Genomic DNA, 20,205 nt, shown 5'->3' on the forward strand with positions numbered 1-20,205 from the left:
CATCCATTTTCCTTCTCCATTTCTCACCCATGAAATCCGCCGCCTTCATCGTGGCTCTGAGATTCCGGCGAGGTCGGTTCTTCCACCGCGTCTTACTCCAGGCGTGGTAGTTGCCTACCATCTGGCGTCGTCCCTTTCCACACGCCCAATCCGAGCCCTAGCTCTATCTCCTCCATCATAACACGCCGCCGAAACTCTGATTTTCCGGCGAGGTCGTCGCTCCATCTGCCCTCCTCTCTTTATTTTCTTCTTTTCTTTTAATTCCTCGATTCACCTTGCACCCTTCTTGCAAAAATTTGAGCCCTAGCTCTTTACCAACAATCGTCGTTGCTGCTGTGGTTTCTTTCCGGCGAAGGAGGTTCCCCTTCTCCTCCTTTATTTGGAATCTACCGCCGCCGTTGTAGAATCGGCGAGGCCGGCTGAAGTTTAGCTGCCTGAGTTTGTTCTATGGCGTGGTCAGCGCCCAAGCGCCGGCTGGTACTCTCTCTCTCCCATCATAAATCGCCGCTGCCAGTTCGATGGCCAATACCATTTTCGCCCTCTTGTCTCTCTGGGCCTTCGACGAGTGGCGGGAGCTTCGCCGCCGTCGCACTCTCCCTGGTCCGGCTGAAGCTAAGTTCAAACTTAATGCTATTATGTAAATAGGAAATTCTCATAGCTTTGGTGTTCTATTGGTTTAACACAGTTTATGCTTCCACTAAAACTAAGCATAAGGCTTAAGAGTCTGTATCTAGTCTATAGATTATATGTGGATGATATGATCATACTTTTCCTCTTATTCATTGTACTATCTTATGAACAGGACAAGCTTGATGGGAAATGAAATGTATAATATGGAAGGAAGCATACTGATTAGAGAAAAAGAATACCTTGATTGTTTTGTGTTGGGTGGCTGCTGTGTTGCTATTGATTCTCGTGGAGACAAACTCATTTGAAGTCTTGCAGCAGCAAATTCTTCTGTTTCTCTCTCAAAAGTCCTTAGTGTGGAATGGGAGAGAATGAAGTGAGATTGCTGGCTGGAGGTTTAAGACTAAGAGGGAATGGTTGTTGGCTGAACACTTGAGCACTCTACGGAGATGGTACAGAGGTAGGGTGGCTGTAGGTGTTGAAAATAAGAATCAATAGTCAAAAGTATTAAAATCAATTCAAAGATTAGATCTTTGAATTGAATATAAGAGTGTGTATATTTGATTTTAAGAAGATTTATATACAAACTGATTTCTTTACGTGTGACTGCTGGGTCCATAAGCATATATAAATGTTTACACCTCTATATTTCTATTCAAACATGTATGTGATGGTATGATGCATGAAGAGCTGAGTTTAGTATTCACCTGCAAATGCTTGGTGTCGGTGGCTGTCTATTGCCATTGAATTGGTCTCAATGAGAAGATAGCTGAAATGAATTGTGTATTGTTTCCCTATTAAATGCAGGCTGAAATTCAGGGAGGAAGTGGAGGAATTAAAGCCAAAGCTTACATCCTTTGAAGTCGGCAGCAGTAAATGAAGTCTTTCTTTCTTTTGGTGAAGTTTTTAGTGTAGAATGGGAGTGGTATGAAGGAAGTTTGCTGCTGAATTATTAAAGGAGTGAATTTGGTAGCTAATCTTGAATATCTAGTCCTCTATGCCATGTGAAAGCCTTGAGAGAGAATAGGTAAAGTTGTGGCTGATTGACAGCTTGTTTGTTCCCACACGCATGCCTTTCCTTTTCTTTCTTGTTGCTGCCGTAATAATAGGAATGTAGGGAGTAGGCTAGGAATTGAGTGATGTTTGTAATAGATAGTGTAGAGTTGTGGGTGTGACTAATGAAATTCTTCAGTGTTGGTCATGGTCATTTTATATCTTACTATTAGTATCTGCAATACTAATTCTAGTCTTGCTATTTAATGGTGTATTTGGGTATCTGAAAATGTAATACAATCTCTAGTTTGCTACTATACTGAATACTCTAATAAATCTTGTTATTCGATATTTGATTTCCTGCCTTACTAATATCGTGATACTCGTAGAATGAATCTAAATTGGATCCGTAGATTTAATTCGCTTCACAAGCCGAAATAATCCACGACTTGAATAACAATAATAGATGGAAATAATATTCTATAGCATATAAAATTAATAACCTGATTTTGCTAAGTCAGTTATCATTCTGAAAAATAAATAATTGTCTGCTCAATGAATAAATCACGATCATTTCACGTGGTAATATCTAATTCAGAATCTCAGCTGGATTAACATTACTGGAGGATGCAATAATTAAATATCGCATTTACTAATCTTAATCATAAATAAAAGAGCGGGCTACTACATACTACCCCTCTTAAAAAAAATTTCGTCCCGAAATTTGCATATCATCACAAAAGTTATGATATTTTTCTCTCATCTTGCTTTCAAGTTCCCACGTAATTTCTTCTTATCCATGGTGTCTTCATGGGACTTTCACTAATTGATAGGCTCATTCATTGCGCCTTTTGGATCCAAGGTGGCTTTTGGCTTTTTTTTTTTTTTTTTTTTTTTAACTCATATTTGGGCTAAGGACAACTTTGTTTTGGTGGATCACGTGCTTCGGATCGAAAACATACTTACTGAGTTGAGATGTGGTAAAACATTGTGGATATTCCTGAAACTTGGTGGTAGTGCCAATCTATAGTCCTACAGGCTTATTTTCTCTAAAATCTCATGTGGTTCCACAAATCGGGGTCTGAGCTTTTCTCTGTCGTGAAACCTAACTATTGCCTTGGAAGGAGAAATCTTTAGGAAGACCTTGTCTCCCACTTCAAAATGCAACTCAATTAAGCGCGTATTAGCATAAGATTTATATCTATCTTGTGCCTCTTTTTTTTTTTTTTTTTTTTTCTGACTATCTCGATTATCTCATTGACAGTGTCTGGTCTTAAAATCCTCATTCCACCTATATTATCCCAATAAAATGGTGATATGCATTTTTTTTCATATAATGCCTCATAAGACGTCATGTCGACACTTACCCGATAGCTATTATTGTAGGCAAACTCAATCGATGGCCACGCTGATTCCTCACTTCTAACTCTGTCTGGTACAACTACTCTTAACATGTTTTCGAGAGTGAATTGTTCTCTCAACTACCCATGTGTTCGTGGGTGGAAGGCGACACTGAAATTAACTTTGTGCCTAGTTCCTTTGCATGTTCATCCAGGATCTAAACGTAACTTCGAATCTCAGCCTGAAGTTGTTGACACAGGTATACCGTGCGACGCATAATTTCTCACATATTTTATTGGACTAGCTTATCCGATCCGTATGTTATCGGTATCGGTATAAAAGGAACGTATTTTGTGAGTCGATTCACTATTTTCCAAATGGCAATGTTTTCCCTTTACGACTTGGGTAAACTGGTCACAAAATCCATTGTAATGTGCTTCCATTTCCATTCCAGAATCTCCAATGGCTGTAACTTTCCATATGGTCTTTGGTGCAATCTTCACCTGTTGGCATGTTAAGCATCTCTCACAAATGAAGCTATATCTTTCTTCATATCTTTTCGCCAACAATTTCCTTTCAAGTCCTGATACATTTTGTGCTTTCTGGGTGGGCAGTATATGGCGGGTCATGAGCCTCACTCATTATCTCCTCTTTGAGTTTCTCATCGTGTGGGATACACAAAATTTTTTTTTTTTTTTTCAGGGTCCACTTTTATCCCTTCACATGACGCAATATACCCCAAAAACGTGACTTCACGGAGCCTAAATTCGCACTTGTTGATCTTGGCATAAAGATGTTTTGTTCTCAATGTTTCTAAGACTATTCTCAGGTGTTCCTCGTGGTCTTTCTCGTTCTTCGAGTAGATCAAGATATCATAAAAAAAAATAAGGCAAACTTGTCTAAGTATGGGTGGAACACTCAGTTCATGAGGTCCACAAACACGGCTGGTACATTGGTCAATCCAAATGACACCACTCGAACTCATAGCTTCTATATCTGGTTCGAAAGACCATCTTGGGTACATCTTCTTGTCGAATTTAGTTGATGGTACCTAGACCTTAAATCTATCTTTGAGAACACACTCACTCCTCTAAGCTGCTTGAACAAGTCGTCTATCCTCGGTAGTGGATACCTGTTCTTGAGTGTCACCTTGTTCAACTCTCTATAGCCTATACACATTCTCAATGTGTCATCTTTATTTCTTTAAAGGTGGAGATGAATGTCTCTCTCTTGCCCATTTTGATTCCATAGGAGCGTGTCAGTTCCTTTCCAAGGGGTCGAAAAGAAATTTATCTTTCGTTGCAAATGATAGGGGCATAGTTCCCAACTAGCCAATCAATTCCTAAGATTATATCCACGCCTTCTATTTGTATAACATATGAGTTATTCACTACAACCTTAAGTGATCTTATGATCAATTCTAAGTTCGAGCTCCCATGTGTTACTATTGTCATTCCTCCTATTAGTGGAGATATACTCAAATCCTGATTAGCACTTCCTGCTTAAGTCCTAGAGTGTCAACATACGCGCTTGCTACGAAAGTATGTGGAGTACCCGTATCAAACAGAAGTACAACATGAGTATTGTTGTAGCATGCCCATACCTGCCAAGTTTTCCCTAGTTCTTCTCGGATTGCTTTTGTTTCATAGCATAAGCCCTAGCATTATGGGGCCATCCATGTTGTTGTTGTTGATGATGATGATGTTGTTGTCGTAAGTACTACTCCCGGTGTGGTTGGGGCAAACCTTGGATTGCTTGCAGATATAGAGCTTGGACAAGCGGGTTCAGCCTTAGACACGTCTCTTGTTGCTTATTCGGGCAACGATTTGCATAATGCCTTTCTGGCTGTTGTGTAACAGCCTTCATTGCCACTCTTGCAGCATCTCTCATGGTTCTTGTTACACTCTGGGAAGGGCAGGATCCTCTGCTGGTTATCCTTTATCTGTCTAGTAGTACCCTAGCTTTCATACCCCGGTTGATGGGATGATTGCCCGTGCTATGACATCTTTTTCGCTTGCAGTTACTGCTATCTCTCCCCTCCCCCTCTTTTTTTCTTTCCTCTAAAGTTCTGAGTTGTGCATACGGAGGTGCTAGGATAGGTGTCGCTATTGGTCTTTCTCTCGGCATTGTTGCCTCAATGTCTATCGCACTGCTATGCGATTCCGTGTAAGTTAATCCCCAATTGCTTGCCAAAATCATCCTGATCTTGTGCCTTAGGCCGGTACTTAATTTTTGTTTTTTTAGTCACTTTCTCATTTGTATCTATTTGTTCTGGCGCATATACCACGACATGTCGTAGAACATTCTACCATACTGAAGTAGCGTTATCTATTCCTGCTTTAGATGGTAAAACTCACTTTCCTTCTTCTTGTGATAGCTTTTGGGTATGTACTTGTCATATATTTTCGTCTTAAAAAGTTCCCGTGTAAAATTCCCTAACTGCTCAGCTATCGTTGTCTTTCTTCTTGCTTCCCGCCAAAAGTCAGTTGACCCAGTCAGTTGAAAGGGTACGCAACTAAGACGTTCCTAATATGTGCAACACAAGAATTTGAAGATGCACTCAATAGCTTGTACCCAAGTCTTAGCCTCCGCTGGATCTTCTATTCCACTGAAGCTGACAAGTGGGTTATATCGTAGAATAGTTCTTCTATTCTACATTATGGTTGTATGGGTGGTGGGGCTATGTTTTGTTCGGCCCTGGTACTGGGCCTCTTTCATCGTTTTGGGGAATTCTTTCCCCTCTTCTTGGACGCCCTCGTTTTGGTGGCATACTGATGAGTTGACATACAATCTGTAAATTGTTTCTGGATCCTCAAATCTTGCTCGCACTCTCTCTTATGAAAGCATACAAGTAAACATGGCAGAAGTGACTTGTCGCAAAAGACCGATAAAGTCGCTAAATAAACATGGAAAGTTGGTTCGATAGAGACTATTTCATCAACATCTGAATCTGGATCTGCTGATCTATCCAGGTACTACACATGATGAACTGACTATCTAGCAAGCTATCACAAGGAACTTGGTCATGGAACACCTTTTGGACCAACGTTTTGTACTAATACTAGTCAAAATAACTAAGCCAACGTAGGAGCATACAAAAGCATCAGAACAATTAACATTTCCGGGAATACACAATAACATCCTACTAAACACATAAGAGATGGTCTCGTTGCATCACGTGCTTAACCTTTGGGTTGAAACATAAGTGTCTGACTGATATAATCTGGTGGATACTCTTTTTGTCTTTAGGTCAAAGAAAAGCTGCTAACGGCTAACAAATCACAATGACTGAAATCATGAATGATAATTAGGCGAAGTGTTTCAATAATTTGTCAAACAATTGAAAAGGAATAACCATAGGGTAGAAATGAATTGGCTTAAAGGTCGAAATGAAATGACCTAATAGTCTGAACCCGATTGGCTTTTCAGATGAAGGTTTAAAATATGTAGGTATAGAAACCCATATATGACGACTACTGAGATTTTGATCATGTGGACTGGCCAGGTCCAACATAATTACTTCTCAGTCACACGGAAATACTTTTCCGAACCTGGTGGGGTTTTTTTTTTTTTTTTTTTTGGCTGCAAAAGGTGCTTCTGGTCTAAAAGTCTCTCCTTTCTTCTTAATATTTGAAATATATCCTTGAGAATGTTCTGGGGATTCTCAAACTTGAAGTCTGGTTTCTACAATCAACATCCTTTCTTAAAATCTTCTATAAGCAACGTAAAACCTTTCATCTGTATTCAAACTTATTCCACAATCTTCTTCTAAATGATCTTAAGGTAGTAGTACTTCTAGTACTTAGCGTTCTTTCACATAGCACTTGAATGTAACCATGTTCCCATGCCCTTGCGGAAGACCTTCCGAATCATCTTACCTTCCACCAGGAAATGAATTTTGCTTCTATAAGCATCTTTACAAGGTATGGGTCACTACACAAAATACTAAGTCATGGAATGACCTTAGTCAATGCTTGCATTCTGGCTACTAAACTGAATGTTTAATAATCCAAAATGTTCTAACTGGGGAATGTCTCTGATCGACTAAGGTATGCACACTTAACCTACTTAGTCTCTCATCATAATCTCAATCTCTTAACTTTAGCATCGAACCGTTGTCGATATTTCTAGCTCTTGTTAAACTCCAAATCATCTTCAGGAACTCCTCCCGTCTTACGCACTTGTATAGATTTTTTTCTAGTCATAGTGGTTGGTAACTTTTAGTTACCCATGTCACCTATCCTCCTTTCAAATTGTAGCAGGTGATCGTAATCAATAGGGATTCTAAATCATGCTCACGTGTAATGTAATAGGTAATTGTAATCATAAAGGTTCCGAATATCTGAAACTGTAAGCTGGCAGTTCTAATCGCAATGCTATAACATCATACACAAAGCGTTATAACTGCATGTGAGTCTGACTCTGAAGTTCGAACATAAATCATGAAGGTTCTCTTCATGCCATAACTGGTGATAATCGAGAGTTAGAAATGAGTCTTAGCTCATTATGCGATACCTAACTGATTACATAAGTCACACTTGTTGCTACGAGCAATGACTCACGTGATCTATCATCAAATAAGGCAATAGTCGATTCGGTGTTCTATCACGCGTGAACATCCTGAATGAAGCACTATGCCCGTGTCACTGACTCGTACGTGGCACTCTGCTTGCATTGCTTCCATTGGATTCTCGTGTCTTCTCAAGTGACATTTGATTCTCTTCCTCTTTCTTGGCTCGTCACTATAGCTATAGTGAAAGATAACTGAGTTTCTAATTTGTATTGTTCTTCTTGTAACAGTGATAATGCATTGTTAATGTATCTAAGTTTATTGAGATATCTAATCAATCAATAAAGCATAAAACTTGAATGTAAGCATCAATACATTCACATGAAACGTGAACTTTTCAACGTTTGAAAATCATTACCGCTTTCTTTCTTGTTGAGCATGACGATGTGATGAAGTGCTGAGCTTTTGTCGACTGACACTTTTATACTAATATCTATTCTAGGACTAATTGGGTAACTCTTGGATTCAGAGCAAACGAACTGCTCTGATACCATTCTGTCACGACCGGACTTAATTAAGGATAATTAAGCCGAAAAAAAACCATGACTAAGGGAGGAAGATTAGAAGCGGGGATAGAAAGGGTAATTATATATAATGAAGGATTGAACTTAATCTTTGACAGCGAAGGGGACATTTATAATATATCTTATGTTTAGCCACAAAGATTCAATTAACTAGTAAGTTCGGATGAATCCGACTTAATTCAAAAGACTTATTACTTAAGAATACGCAGCGGAATAACATAATCTGATTACATGTATGAAGACATGTATCCAAGAGTTCATTCATTTAACTTTTGACAAAAGCTCCGCTCTTCACTTCATCTTCATCAGCCACTGCTCAACCTACACATTTAGAAATATATGCAGGGCTGAGTACGATAGTACTCAGTGGGCACGTATGCCTAAGTATAAACACAAACATGCTTCGTAAAACTGTAAATTGTCATGCCATCATAAACAGTACAGCAAGGGAGTTTTAGCTAAATAGGCCCAAGCTTACTAAGTTCATTTGTGATTCTTAAAGTTCGTCTGCAGACTAAGTTCTCTTGTAATCTATCATATCTGGAACTTGTGCCGGAGAGGTGGCCACCTCTCACAAACACTTGACCGGCCAACCCGCTAGATGACTCACGGTCATTGGTGTACACTAGTCCTAGCAGGATAGCTATCAACTGCTCAGGACCCGAATTCGATTGCATCATTGGCAAAGCCAAAGCAGATAGATATCATACTAAAATTTAAACATTTTATGGCAAGACAATACTTGAAATAACTTTAACTCAAAGATTTTATCATGAAATAACTTGCTTGAACGTAACATTTAAACTCATTTGATATATATGAAAGTAATGCCCACCTTATAAGCAAACCTTTGCTATAGCTTAGTTACTCCTGAATAGCTTTTACTCTCGCGCCTGACCTTTAATGCGAGAATATAATATAAGACTTTAACTCGATGATAATTCTCAAATGAACGAGAATGTATAAAATAACTATGCATGACTTCTTATTCTAGTGATTATTATCATGAAGTAATAATTCAAGAAATTCTACTATAAATCTTGACTATCGGATTAAAACTCGTCTTAGGAGATTGAATTAATAAACTTAATTAATCCACTCACTTCAGGGTTTGTTAACCCACTTATTAGCTAATATCTCATTCTAAATTATTCAATAAATAGAATTAACTAAGTCCAATTAATAGACTAATCTAAATTAATATACAATCGGGCTAAATAAATAATGCGGTAATCTACTGTCCAATCAATAAAAGAAACTGGGCCTGGAAACTATTTAAGAGGGACAACCCACTTAATAAAAGCATTAGTCCAATTAATTAACAGCTTCAGCCCAAGAAATTCACCCTGTTTTCGGCCCAATCAAAACTGACTTCTTCGGCCCAACTAAAAAAAATAGAGGGGCCCAGACCAAAGGAAAAGTCAGCCCAAATCTACTCCCTCTCTCAAATTTTCGGCTCTCTCTCTCAATTTTTTTCGCCTGAAACTCATCCATTTTCCTTCTCCATTTCTCACCCATGAAATCCGCCGCCTTCATCGTGGCTCTGAGATTCCGGCGAGGTCGGTTCTTCCACCGCGTCTTACTCCAGGCGTGGTAGTTGCCTACCATCTGGCGTCGTCCCTTTCCACACGCCCAATCCGAGCCCTAGCTCTATCTCCTCCATCATAACACGCCGCCGAAACTCTGATTTTCCGGCGAGGTCGTCGCTCCATCTGCCCTCCTCTCTTTATTTTCTTCTTTTCTTTTAATTCCTCGATTCACCTTGCACCCTTCTTGCAAAAATTTGAGCCCTAGCTCTTTACCAACAATCGTCGTTGCTGCTGTGGTTTCTTTCCGGCGAAGGAGGTTCCCCTTCTCCTCCTTTATTTGGAATCTACCGCCGCCGTTGTAGAATCGGCGAGGCCGGCTGAAGTTTAGCTGCCTGAGTTTGTTCTATGGCGTGGTCAGCGCCCAAGCGCCGGCTGGTACTCTCTCTCTCCCATCATAAATCGCCGCTGCCAGTTCGATGGCCAATACCATTTTCGCCCTCTTGTCTCTCTGGGCCTTCGACGAGTGGCGGGAGCTTCGCCGCCGTCGCACTCTCCCTGGTCCGGCTGAAGCTAAGTTCAAACTTAATGCTATTATGTAAATAGGAAATTCTCATAGCTTTGGTGTTCTATTGGTTTAACACAGTTTATGCTTCCACTAAAACTAAGCATAAGGCTTAAGAGTCTGTATCTAGTCTATAGATTATATGTGGATGATATGATCATACTTTTCCTCTTATTCATTGTACTATCTTATGAACAGGACAAGCTTGATGGGAAATGAAATGTATAATATGGAAGGAAGCATACTGATTAGAGAAAAAGAATACCTTGATTGTTTTGTGTTGGGTGGCTGCTGTGTTGCTATTGATTCTCGTGGAGACAAACTCATTTGAAGTCTTGCAGCAGCAAATTCTTCTGTTTCTCTCTCAAAAGTCCTTAGTGTGGAATGGGAGAGAATGAAGTGAGATTGCTGGCTGGAGGTTTAAGACTAAGAGGGAATGGTTGTTGGCTGAACACTTGAGCACTCTACGGAGATGGTACAGAGGTAGGGTGGCTGTAGGTGTTGAAAATAAGAATCAATAGTCAAAAGTATTAAAATCAATTCAAAGATTAGATCTTTGAATTGAATATAAGAGTGTGTATATTTGATTTTAAGAAGATTTATATACAAACTGATTTCTTTACGTGTGACTGCTGGGTCCATAAGCATATATAAATGTTTACACCTCTATATTTCTATTCAAACATGTATGTGATGGTATGATGCATGAAGAGCTGAGTTTAGTATTCACCTGCAAATGCTTGGTGTCGGTGGCTGTCTATTGCCATTGAATTGGTCTCAATGAGAAGATAGCTGAAATGAATTGTGTATTGTTTCCCTATTAAATGCAGGCTGAAATTCAGGGAGGAAGTGGAGGAATTAAAGCCAAAGCTTACATCCTTTGAAGTCGGCAGCAGTAAATGAAGTCTTTCTTTCTTTTGGTGAAGTTTTTAGTGTAGAATGGGAGTGGTATGAAGGAAGTTTGCTGCTGAATTATTAAAGGAGTGAATTTGGTAGCTAATCTTGAATATCTAGTCCTCTATGCCATGTGAAAGCCTTGAGAGAGAATAGGTAAAGTTGTGGCTGATTGACAGCTTGTTTGTTCCCACACGCATGCCTTTCCTTTTCTTTCTTGTTGCTGCCGTAATAATAGGAATGTAGGGAGTAGGCTAGGAATTGAGTGATGTTTGTAATAGATAGTGTAGAGTTGTGGGTGTGACTAATGAAATTCTTCAGTGTTGGTCATGGTCATTTTATATCTTACTATTAGTATCTGCAATACTAATTCTAGTCTTGCTATTTAATGGTGTATTTGGGTATCTGAAAATGTAATACAATCTCTAGTTTGCTACTATACTGAATACTCTAATAAATCTTGTTATTCGATATTTGATTTCCTGCCTTACTAATATCGTGATACTCGTAGAATGAATCTAAATTGGATCCGTAGATTTAATTCGCTTCACAAGCCGAAATAATCCACGACTTGAATAACAATAATAGATGGAAATAATATTCTATAGCATATAAAATTAATAACCTGATTTTGCTAAGTCAGTTATCATTCTGAAAAATAAATAATTGTCTGCTCAATGAATAAATCACGATCATTTCACGTGGAAATATCTAATTCAGAATCTCAGCTGGATTAACATTACTGGAGGATGCAATAATTAAATATCGCATTTACTAATCTTAATCATAAATAAAAGAGCGGGCTACTACAGTATCCGCTTGAATGTGGTGATGGTGCGGCTGCTTCTAAAAAATTCTACCCTAATTTAACATAAAAAGTTAGCCTAATGGGCCCTACCCAAGATTTCGGCCTTATCAAATCTTCAATGTGGTCAAAGAAACCCACAAAAGCCGTGCCCAAGTTCCAATACCCGTGAATTACACTTTTCTGCAAAGCCTATAGATTCCCATACTAGAGTTGCCGGTTGAATTGTCCAATCACAATTGAACTAGCTTTAGTTCTTCAAAATTGAAAAAAAATACAACAACCATTAATATGAACTCTAATAAATAAGATTTATATATATTGTGATATAAAAACCAGTTATAAATGACATGGTACTTATATCCGCCAGTAAAAAGTATCCGCTAGAAGTAGCCGCTTAGGGTTTCTTTCACGCGGCTAATTCTAGCGGATACGAATTACTGGCGGATACGTATGTGGTAGGCTCTCTAATATTTTACTGTTTCATAATATATGATTATACATTTTTTTTATCCAATATTTTCTATTATTTTATGTGTTAGGCTATATTAATTCATGTTAAATAAAATAAAATCAAAAATTCGAGACTTATTACACCACTATGATCCAAATTTGTCTAAATACAAGCCTATTATGTATTTCTACTTCATAGAATATATTTTTAAAAAAGAATACAAAATTAAACGGAGTTTGTGTATAATAAAAAAGTAATAGGAGGATGTAAAAAATTGTACGTTAAGTATATTTGGAAACAAAAAACAATTCTGAACCTAATGTATACATTATCCGCCAGTAAACAATAGCCGCTAGAAATAGCTGCCAGGATAAAAAAACCCGGCGGCTATTGCGAACGGCTATTGTTTACTGGCGGATAATGTATACATTAGGTTTAGAATTTTTTTTTGTTTCCAAATATACTTAAAGTACAATTTTTTACATCCCCGTATTACTGTTTTATTATACACAAACTTACCTTCATTATTTTCAAACTTAGGGTATTATACGTCAATCATCTTACAATAATTGCACATTTATCTGCTTTTGTGCATTTTTAACTACCTATCTTACACATTTTCTTACACAATTGTACTTGTGTAAGAAAAGTGTAAGAACTTTTACAAAAAACAAAGCAATCCATCACCATCAAGTGTACTTTTCGGTTTTGACTTTCAAAGTGGGTAGTTTTGTAAGATGTTTTATTGAAGTGGGTAGATTTAATTCCACCCCTTCTGAAATTCAATGTGAGTATTTCAATTTGTGTTTTGGTCATTCACAAATGCAGACTTATAAGGACTAAACTTGATTCCTTACAAAAAAGTTCACGTGAAGTGTAGTGTTCATTCAATACGGCTTCAATCTATTATTGCATGTCACCTCACACATGCATAAAATTAGCATTAATGCCCCACTACAACCAAAATTTTTGCAGAGTCACCTTCTCAGTATGTACTTTTAATTTTTTACTAAAAAATTAACAAAAAAAAAAGCAACAAATACAAAAGAGGAATGCGTATGTTATATTTAAACATTCATAACAAGCTGAAAAATTAACAATTATACATAATTTGACATAAAATAATATTTTCTGCCTCACAGACCAAGTATCCGCCAGAAAATCATACAAAAGACCCAGTAGCCGCCATATATTTTTTGTTAGCGGCTACTGATAAATCAAATAATTTAATGGCGGATACTTTACGTTTTGGCTATATAATATTATTTCATTACCGAATATATGAATTTCCAAATAATTGGTATATAATTTCTTATTATTTTATGTGCAAGTCTATTATTTTATGTGTAGTCAAATCATGCATAAAGTGAGTGTTATTACCCCCACTATAATCCAAATTTTGGCAGATTCACTATCTCTCATATTTCCCATCCATGTGTACTTCTTGTACTGTACATATTTCACTATCTCTCATATTTCCCCTTGTAAAATTAAATAAAAATCTAAAAATAACGGTGCATATGTAACAATAAAAAATCACGAAGGATAAAAATTCACAATCATGCTAATTATGAACAAAGTATTTTTTTTAAAGCGAATAACACAAGTATCCGCCAGTAATTAGTAGCCGTTGAATAGTAGCCGCCGGTCACAAACTTCAGCGGCTACTTCGGCCGGCTACGAATTACTGGCGGATACATGGTTCACTGGTTTCAAAAAAAAAAATTCTTAAGAATTGACATATTCGTGATTTTTTTGGCCTTCGTATTAATGTTTGTAACACACAAACGTCCCCTAATTTATTCAAAATTTGCAAATCTATTTAATCTTATAATGCATGAAAGTGACGTTTTCTCACATTTTGTACCAATTTTAACTGTATTCTTACACAACTCTTACACAATTTCCATCATCATCAACTTTTACACAAAAAACCAAGCAACCCATCACCATCAAACTTGCTTTTCGGTCTTTGATTTTGAAAGTGGGTAGTTTTGCAAGACATTTTATTGAAGTGGGTAGATTCCCCTATTAACACTTAAAATTTTGGGTTCTTAAAAGTTCAAATTTCAAATTATAAAAGTATTAAAAGTCCATACTTAATTAGCCCAAAATCTAAAGCTAAAAAAAAAAAAAAAAAAAAAAAACTCAACAATCAAAAACAAAATTTAAAATAAATATAATCATTATAAAATAAAAAATAGGTCTACCTCTAATATAATCAGTTTTTATTTATATTTAATTTGTGGGTCTCAAAATAATACACTTTTTCTCATCTCAACTAATAAATAATAAGTACATTAATTGTGGGTCCCTTTTTCCACTCAACTAATAAAAATACACTTTTTCTTAAAACTCGTGTTTTGCTACTTAGGTCATGAATTAGTGGACGGAGGGAGCATAAATAATGGAGTAAAAAGACTATATCTCTTTATTAGGTTCACAGACATCTCTTTATTAGGTTCACAGACATGACGCCTCTAATCCCTATTTCTTCCTATTCTCACGCTACCAGCTCAGCTCGTCTGCAATCTCTCTCTGTTTTCCGCCGCTCGTCGCCCCCTCCGGCCCACGCCGCTCGCCTCGAAATCTCTACAGCAACAGCCTGCGTCGTGCTCCGCCTCACTGTGCAGCTGCAGCCTATCAGTTTTCGTCGTCCTGCTTCCTCCGGCCTCGGCCCATCCGTCTGGCAACTCTTGCCGACACCTCCCCAACCCAACGCCTAATAGCAGGTAAATCGACTGCAATTTGAAATGTGGGAGCTGAGATGTGGAAGTGAAGAATTCATATTTATTGCTGCTATTTATAGATGGTAAACCTGACTTAGAATATTCAAAATTCAAATAACCTATTACCCAACAGATAATTATTCAGTAGATTAAAGGAAGTGTGACTTGGCGGGAAAAATTGGCAGCTGAAAACCTTGCTTTAATATTAGTATAGATAGATAGATAGATTTCCTTGCCATTGTAAAACCTGCACTCGCTATTGAATTTGTTGTTACACATACAAATTTCAAAGAATTGTAGTGATTTCAGCTTCAATTCGAATCTTAGTTAAGCTCCGGGAGTTTGTGAGTGGAATTAATTTACTTCCGTTTTGGATAGGTCGTAAATTTCTCTGGGTGATTAATTTTGCTCATCTCTTGAGTTTTAGATGTTGATAGTTGAATAGCTGAGTTATGAATCTTGTATTATTTTTCTATTCTGTTTAATTGCCTAAAGGAATATGTACTTTCAATTGTAGGATGCTAAGTTTGAGGCATTCTCTTGTAACTATCAATATAGGATTGCAGACAGTTGTATTTGGGAATAATCGGTATCGATGTCCGGTGGTAAGTTTTTTTGTTGAATATATTTTCTTCTCTAATTTTCTTTTTCAACCTTTGCATTAGTGGTATTATCTTTTGCTATACGTATGATTAGCTTGAGGGTTCTTCAATGCAAACAATATACCATGTGTCCTTTATTCTTCTTTTGCTGAGGGAGAATTACGACTCATATTATGTATGCAATTTTTCTTTCTTATTAATTCTCCTTTCTCTGTTTATAAGATATGGCACATAAGTCTTAACATTTTTATGTCTAATATAAAGTCTTCCAATGCCAAATGAATGTACGAGGTAGTTGGCAGTTTGTTAAACAAACAGATTGTTCTTGGGTGAACGTGAATTGCATGCATAGAGGGATTGGTGGGACAATAAAATCGCAATAACATCAAGTGGAAAAGCTTGGCCTGGTACTGAATTTCAACGAACAATGCAACGCGGGACTGAATGACTGCATGGGGACACTAATTATCAGTAGGAGCAAAATCATGTTGATGATTTGGTCTTGTGGTTGTTAAAATGATCTAGAAAGATGTTTGGTTTGACATCTCTCTGCTAGATTATTAAAATCATTGTATATATTAATATATCCGTATAGATTGTTTAAGCATATAATATATACTATGTATACAAAGGTGGGCATATCTTAAAACTGCTCATAGAAGAATTTAACATTATAGTTACATTTTTGAGGTTGGAAAAATCCATCACATAGCAGGGGTTGAAGGGAACAAGGATATAATAATATCCATCGGAAGAGATGGTGCGGCTGAATTATTATTGCCTTATTTGGTTTTCAATGCTTAGTCTAAATCATCCTTGAATATGATACAATGAATTGATGACATTAAATGCATTAGTAATATTTTGCAGGAATGCGCTGCTAAAGGTCCTCGACCAAGGTACCCTCGCGTATGGAAAACCAAAAAACGGATAGGGACCATTTCAAAGTCCCGAAAGTTTGTCGAATGTGTGAGCTTTCGACCATCATGATCTCTATTTCTGGGTAAAAGTAGAATTTGATTTATTTCTGTTACCCACTTCAGATAAAGGGATTATCAAATGTCAAAGAGGAAGTATATGGAGCTCTTGATTCCTTCATTGCTTGGGAACTAGAATTTCCCTTGATTACTGTGAAGAAAGCTTTAAAAAGTCTTGAAAATGAGAAGCAGTGGAAGAGGATAATTCAGGTACATTCATGCTCTTTAACTGTATTTCCTCTGTTTCTAGATTCAATTATTTGATTTAATCACCACTCGACTCCCAGGTGACGAAATGGATGCTAAGCAAAGGACAAGGAAGAACTATGGGAAGCTATTACACTTTGCTAAATGCTTTGGCCGAGGATGGAAGGATTGAGGAGGCTGAAGAACTATGGCAAACATTGTTTACTCGGAACATAGAAAGTATGCCGCGCATGTTCTTTGAGAGGATGATTTCTATCTACTATCAGAGAGAAATGCATGGGAAGATGTTTGAGGTGCATCCCTGTTTCACTTCTCAATCTCTCAAACACAGAGGCTTTTTTCCTTTTGGTTAATAGGAATTCAATGTGTTCATCGTTATAATAAATACTTTATTCCTATCCCTGGTTCCATTGCCTCCTTCAGCACATGTTAAAATTAGATGGCTAACTCGTCTTCCTCTTTTGTTGTCCTTGCAGATATTTGCTGACATGGAAGAGCTGGGTATCAGGCCAAACGTGCCAATTGTGACAATGGTGGGGGAAGTTTTCAAGAAACTCGACATGCTGGACAAATACGAAAAATTGAACAGGAAGTATCCTCCACCAAAGTGGGAATACCGATATATTAAAGGTAAGCGTGTGAAGATAAGAAGCAAATTTGCCGAGCAAACTGAAAGCAACAACAATGAGGCAAATAGTTGTGACATAGAAGCTAGTAGTGATGCGGTTGAGCTGCACGAGATTGCAGAGGTTTGTAGTGATAACTGTGATGATGAAAATAACTTGTATCTGCCTGAAACCCTTACAGATTGATAATTGTATTTTATTGACGACGAGTTTTGATAAACTCGCACCATCTTTTCTTTGTGAACAAATGATAGATTATGCTTCTGCATAATCCACCAAAATCTTATTATTCCGAGTGTTGAGAAGACGAAAAGAAAGAATTAAACGCATGCTAATATGTTACAAGAAGCATGAATAATTAATTAGAAGGGAAAAATTAATATTGAAAATGAGACGTGGCGATGATCCAAGCAGCCATGAATATAAGGTAGATCGATGATGTTGTCGCATCAGATGTATCAATATTCGGAACCGGAACTGTCTTCGAACCTGTACCAATTGTTAATTAGAATACAGATATCATTCTACACCTATTGTGTATTTCAAACACAATTTTATGATTGTTTTAATTGCTTTTGAGCTTATATTCAAATATAGGCTTCTTTGATTTCCCTAAAATGCATGTGTTCGAGTTGGAATTCAAGTCATATTGCAAAATGGGTGTACCTGAATCGAAATCAGAGGTTGGCGCTTCCGCTGTTGAAGGCGGGGACGGGGAGGAGGCGTCCGACGGCGGCGACACCGCAGGCGAGCTTGCTGCACCTCCATTACCAACATCTGGAGTAGAGTAGACCACATTAATTTTAGGATTAAGTTCAAAGAAATGATCAACCTATATTTTACAAATATTTGAATAAGTGATTTTTGAAGTCTCCTCATTACCTTACCTCGTAAAATAAAAAGGTTGTTATAAATTTTTGTAAGCAAAGTTTATCCAATCAAATGCAATCCAAAACATACCATCATGACATTGAGGAGTTGGAAGTTTGCAGGTGGCGGGCATGGCCATTGCAAGAGTCCGGTTGATGGCAGTGCCGAGAGTGGCGCTTGCACCATTATTGGTGAGCATCGGGCAGATGCACTCGGGCTGCGCCTGCTGGACGTTGGCCAGAGAGGCGCAGCACGATGGCAACGGCCGCGACGAGTTCCCTCTCAGGTAGCTTATGCACGAGGATAGGCCGCTTATCATGTTGTTCGAGCACCCTGCAGACTCACCCCTGCCTCCTCTGCTTACCATTACTGCAAACACTAGGAATGACCAAATTCTGCAGCTTTTACTACCCATTTGTCCAAATATTTTGAGGAAAATAACGTTGGTTACTTCAATTATCTGCTACAACAGAGTGATAAACGCTATTTAACATGAGGATTATTTCAGTAGATCACTTCTTGGTTGCCCAACTTTTCCTAAACTATATATGAGTTATTATTAAATTTGAGTTTTTTTAGATAGATACTTCACTTGATGGTTAGGTAAATTCTCCCTATCATCAGTTGCTTAATTGATTCCTAAATATCTTCTTTTATCAAATTTCAGAATTCTAATATTTAAAGAAACAATCATTTTCTTTAGGGATAAGCTTGGTTTTTTAAGGTGTATATGCGATGCGACCGCTGCATTTGCTCATCCGACTTCAACAAACTTTGAAATTATTTCTCTATGATATCATGTTCTGAATTATATACGTTATTTTTAGCAACTAAATAAAGTAGGAATATATGAAACATACAAAAATGTCAAGTAATTAGTTGTTGTTGACAACGAAACACAACTTAGAGCATCTCCAATGATTCGCTCTACGTTACAGTGAACTTTGCTCTATTATAAAGTAAAAAATAGAGTAAATTTATATTGCTTTCTAACAGTCTTCTGCATTTCCTCTACAATAAAAATATTCTATTTGTATAGTTTCTATTATTATTAAATTAATCTTTTTATCTAATTATTACTATATATTATATATTTAATTATATTTATATTTATGCTAAATCTTATTTAATTATAATACAAGATTATAGATATTTTTAAAATAACTTATTTTATTAAGAACTATAGTTATCAATTTATTTCAACGACATTAAAACCAATTTTACATAATCCTTGTAAAAAACATAAATTCCTTGATATAACAAAACTAACATTGCATAATTGCTAAAGCATAAATTCCATAAGAACTAGTTTTATAAATTTGAATATACCTCGTACAAATGATCAATCAATGAATCACACAGTGCAAGATGAGTCAAATTATCTTTGATGCTTCTATATTTTGCAAGAAAATTTTCAAAATAACTTCTTTAATTTGACACCAGAGTTGGTGCTTTTCTCACATGAGATTGTCCAACTACGAAAAATTGATATTGCAAAGGAAGAAGCCTGTCCATTGCAATTTGTTTTTCCGTCTTATCAATGCATGACTATATATGATTTGTTATCATTCCTATTATCATCAGTTTCTTCAAGTTTAACTTGATCGATTATGTCATCAATCAATCCAAATATTAAAGGGGATAATATTATCACACCAAAATAAATGGATAATATTATTCTTCCTTTGTAGTAAAAATGAAGAATGAGTAAGGCTCAAATTCTATTTTATAGGAAATGAGAGAAAAGAAAGGAAGGAATTAAATGGTGAAATTTTATTTATCCCTAATTTTCCCATGATAAATTTACAATAAAAGAAAACGCACCATAAATATAAGATTGGACAAATGATTTAACTGATGTTAATAAAAAAATCGATATTCCCACAAATTAATGG

At 36.9% G+C, this 20,205-nt stretch overlaps 3 protein-coding genes and 2 long non-coding RNA genes across 5 annotated transcripts in view; 3 read left to right on the forward strand and 2 right to left on the reverse strand.

Annotated features, from left to right (window-relative positions):
• The first annotated feature begins 873 nt into the window (after positions 1 to 873).
• Positions 874 to 1,971, forward strand: LOC131016302 (uncharacterized). Its single transcript, XR_009098914.1, has 2 exons — positions 874 to 1,087; positions 1,435 to 1,971. It is a non-coding gene; the product is annotated as an uncharacterized LOC131016302 (long non-coding RNA).
• Positions 1,972 to 10,415: 8,444 nt separating this feature from the next.
• LOC131016303 (uncharacterized) lies at positions 10,416 to 11,513 on the forward strand. The gene is made up of 2 exons (XR_009098915.1): positions 10,416 to 10,629; positions 10,977 to 11,513. It is a non-coding gene; the product is annotated as an uncharacterized LOC131016303 (long non-coding RNA).
• Positions 11,514 to 14,712: 3,199 nt separating this feature from the next.
• LOC131016333 (uncharacterized) overlaps positions 14,713 to 20,205 on the reverse strand; it is a 609,307-nt gene continuing 603,814 nt past the window's right edge. The window contains exon 2 of the mRNA XM_057945025.1: positions 14,713 to 15,040. The gene's annotated coding sequence lies outside the window, so the exon portion shown is untranslated. The remainder of the gene's footprint in view (positions 15,041 to 20,205) is intronic.
• On the forward strand, positions 14,898 to 17,742 carry LOC131016329 (pentatricopeptide repeat-containing protein At4g21190-like). The gene is made up of 6 exons (XM_057945017.1): positions 14,898 to 15,031; positions 15,546 to 15,633; positions 16,501 to 16,599; positions 16,674 to 16,817; positions 16,895 to 17,107; positions 17,291 to 17,742. Exons 2-6 carry the CDS (start codon positions 15,547 to 15,549, stop codon positions 17,624 to 17,626), a joined length of 879 nt encoding a protein of 292 aa, XP_057801000.1. The 5' UTR covers positions 14,898 to 15,031; position 15,546; the 3' UTR covers positions 17,627 to 17,742.
• Positions 17,672 to 19,002, reverse strand: LOC131016336 (non-specific lipid transfer protein GPI-anchored 5-like). The gene is made up of 3 exons (XM_057945028.1): positions 18,401 to 19,002; positions 18,107 to 18,217; positions 17,672 to 17,929 (listed from the first exon to the last, which is right to left on the reverse strand). The coding sequence occupies exons 1-3, from the start codon at positions 18,723 to 18,725 to the stop codon at positions 17,817 to 17,819; spliced, it is 549 nt and encodes a 182-aa protein (XP_057801011.1). The 5' UTR covers positions 18,726 to 19,002; the 3' UTR covers positions 17,672 to 17,816.

The sequence above is a fragment of the Salvia miltiorrhiza genome, chromosome 3, assembly GCF_028751815.1.
Source record: "Salvia miltiorrhiza cultivar Shanhuang (shh) chromosome 3, IMPLAD_Smil_shh, whole genome shotgun sequence".
Classification (NCBI taxonomy): Eukaryota; Viridiplantae; Streptophyta; class Magnoliopsida; order Lamiales; family Lamiaceae; genus Salvia; species Salvia miltiorrhiza.

Coding starts and splice junctions, on each gene's coding strand:
- LOC131016329 (XM_057945017.1), top strand. CDS start 15,547: ATGCTAAGTTTGAGGCATTCTCTTGTAACTATCAATATAGGATTGCAG. Junction 16,818..16,894: donor AGTGGAAGAGGATAATTCAG/GTACATTCATGC, acceptor CTCGACTCCCAG/GTGACGAAATGGATGCTAAG. Junction 17,108..17,290: donor TGCATGGGAAGATGTTTGAG/GTGCATCCCTGT, acceptor TTGTCCTTGCAG/ATATTTGCTGACATGGAAGA.
- LOC131016336 (XM_057945028.1), bottom strand. CDS start 18,725: ATGGGTAGTAAAAGCTGCAGAATTTGGTCATTCCTAGTGTTTGCAGTA. Junction 18,218..18,400: donor AACTCCTCAATGTCATGATG/GTATGTTTTGGA, acceptor ACTCTACTCCAG/ATGTTGGTAATGGAGGTGCA. Junction 17,930..18,106: donor AACCTCTGATTTCGATTCAG/GTACACCCATTT, acceptor CAATTGGTACAG/GTTCGAAGACAGTTCCGGTT.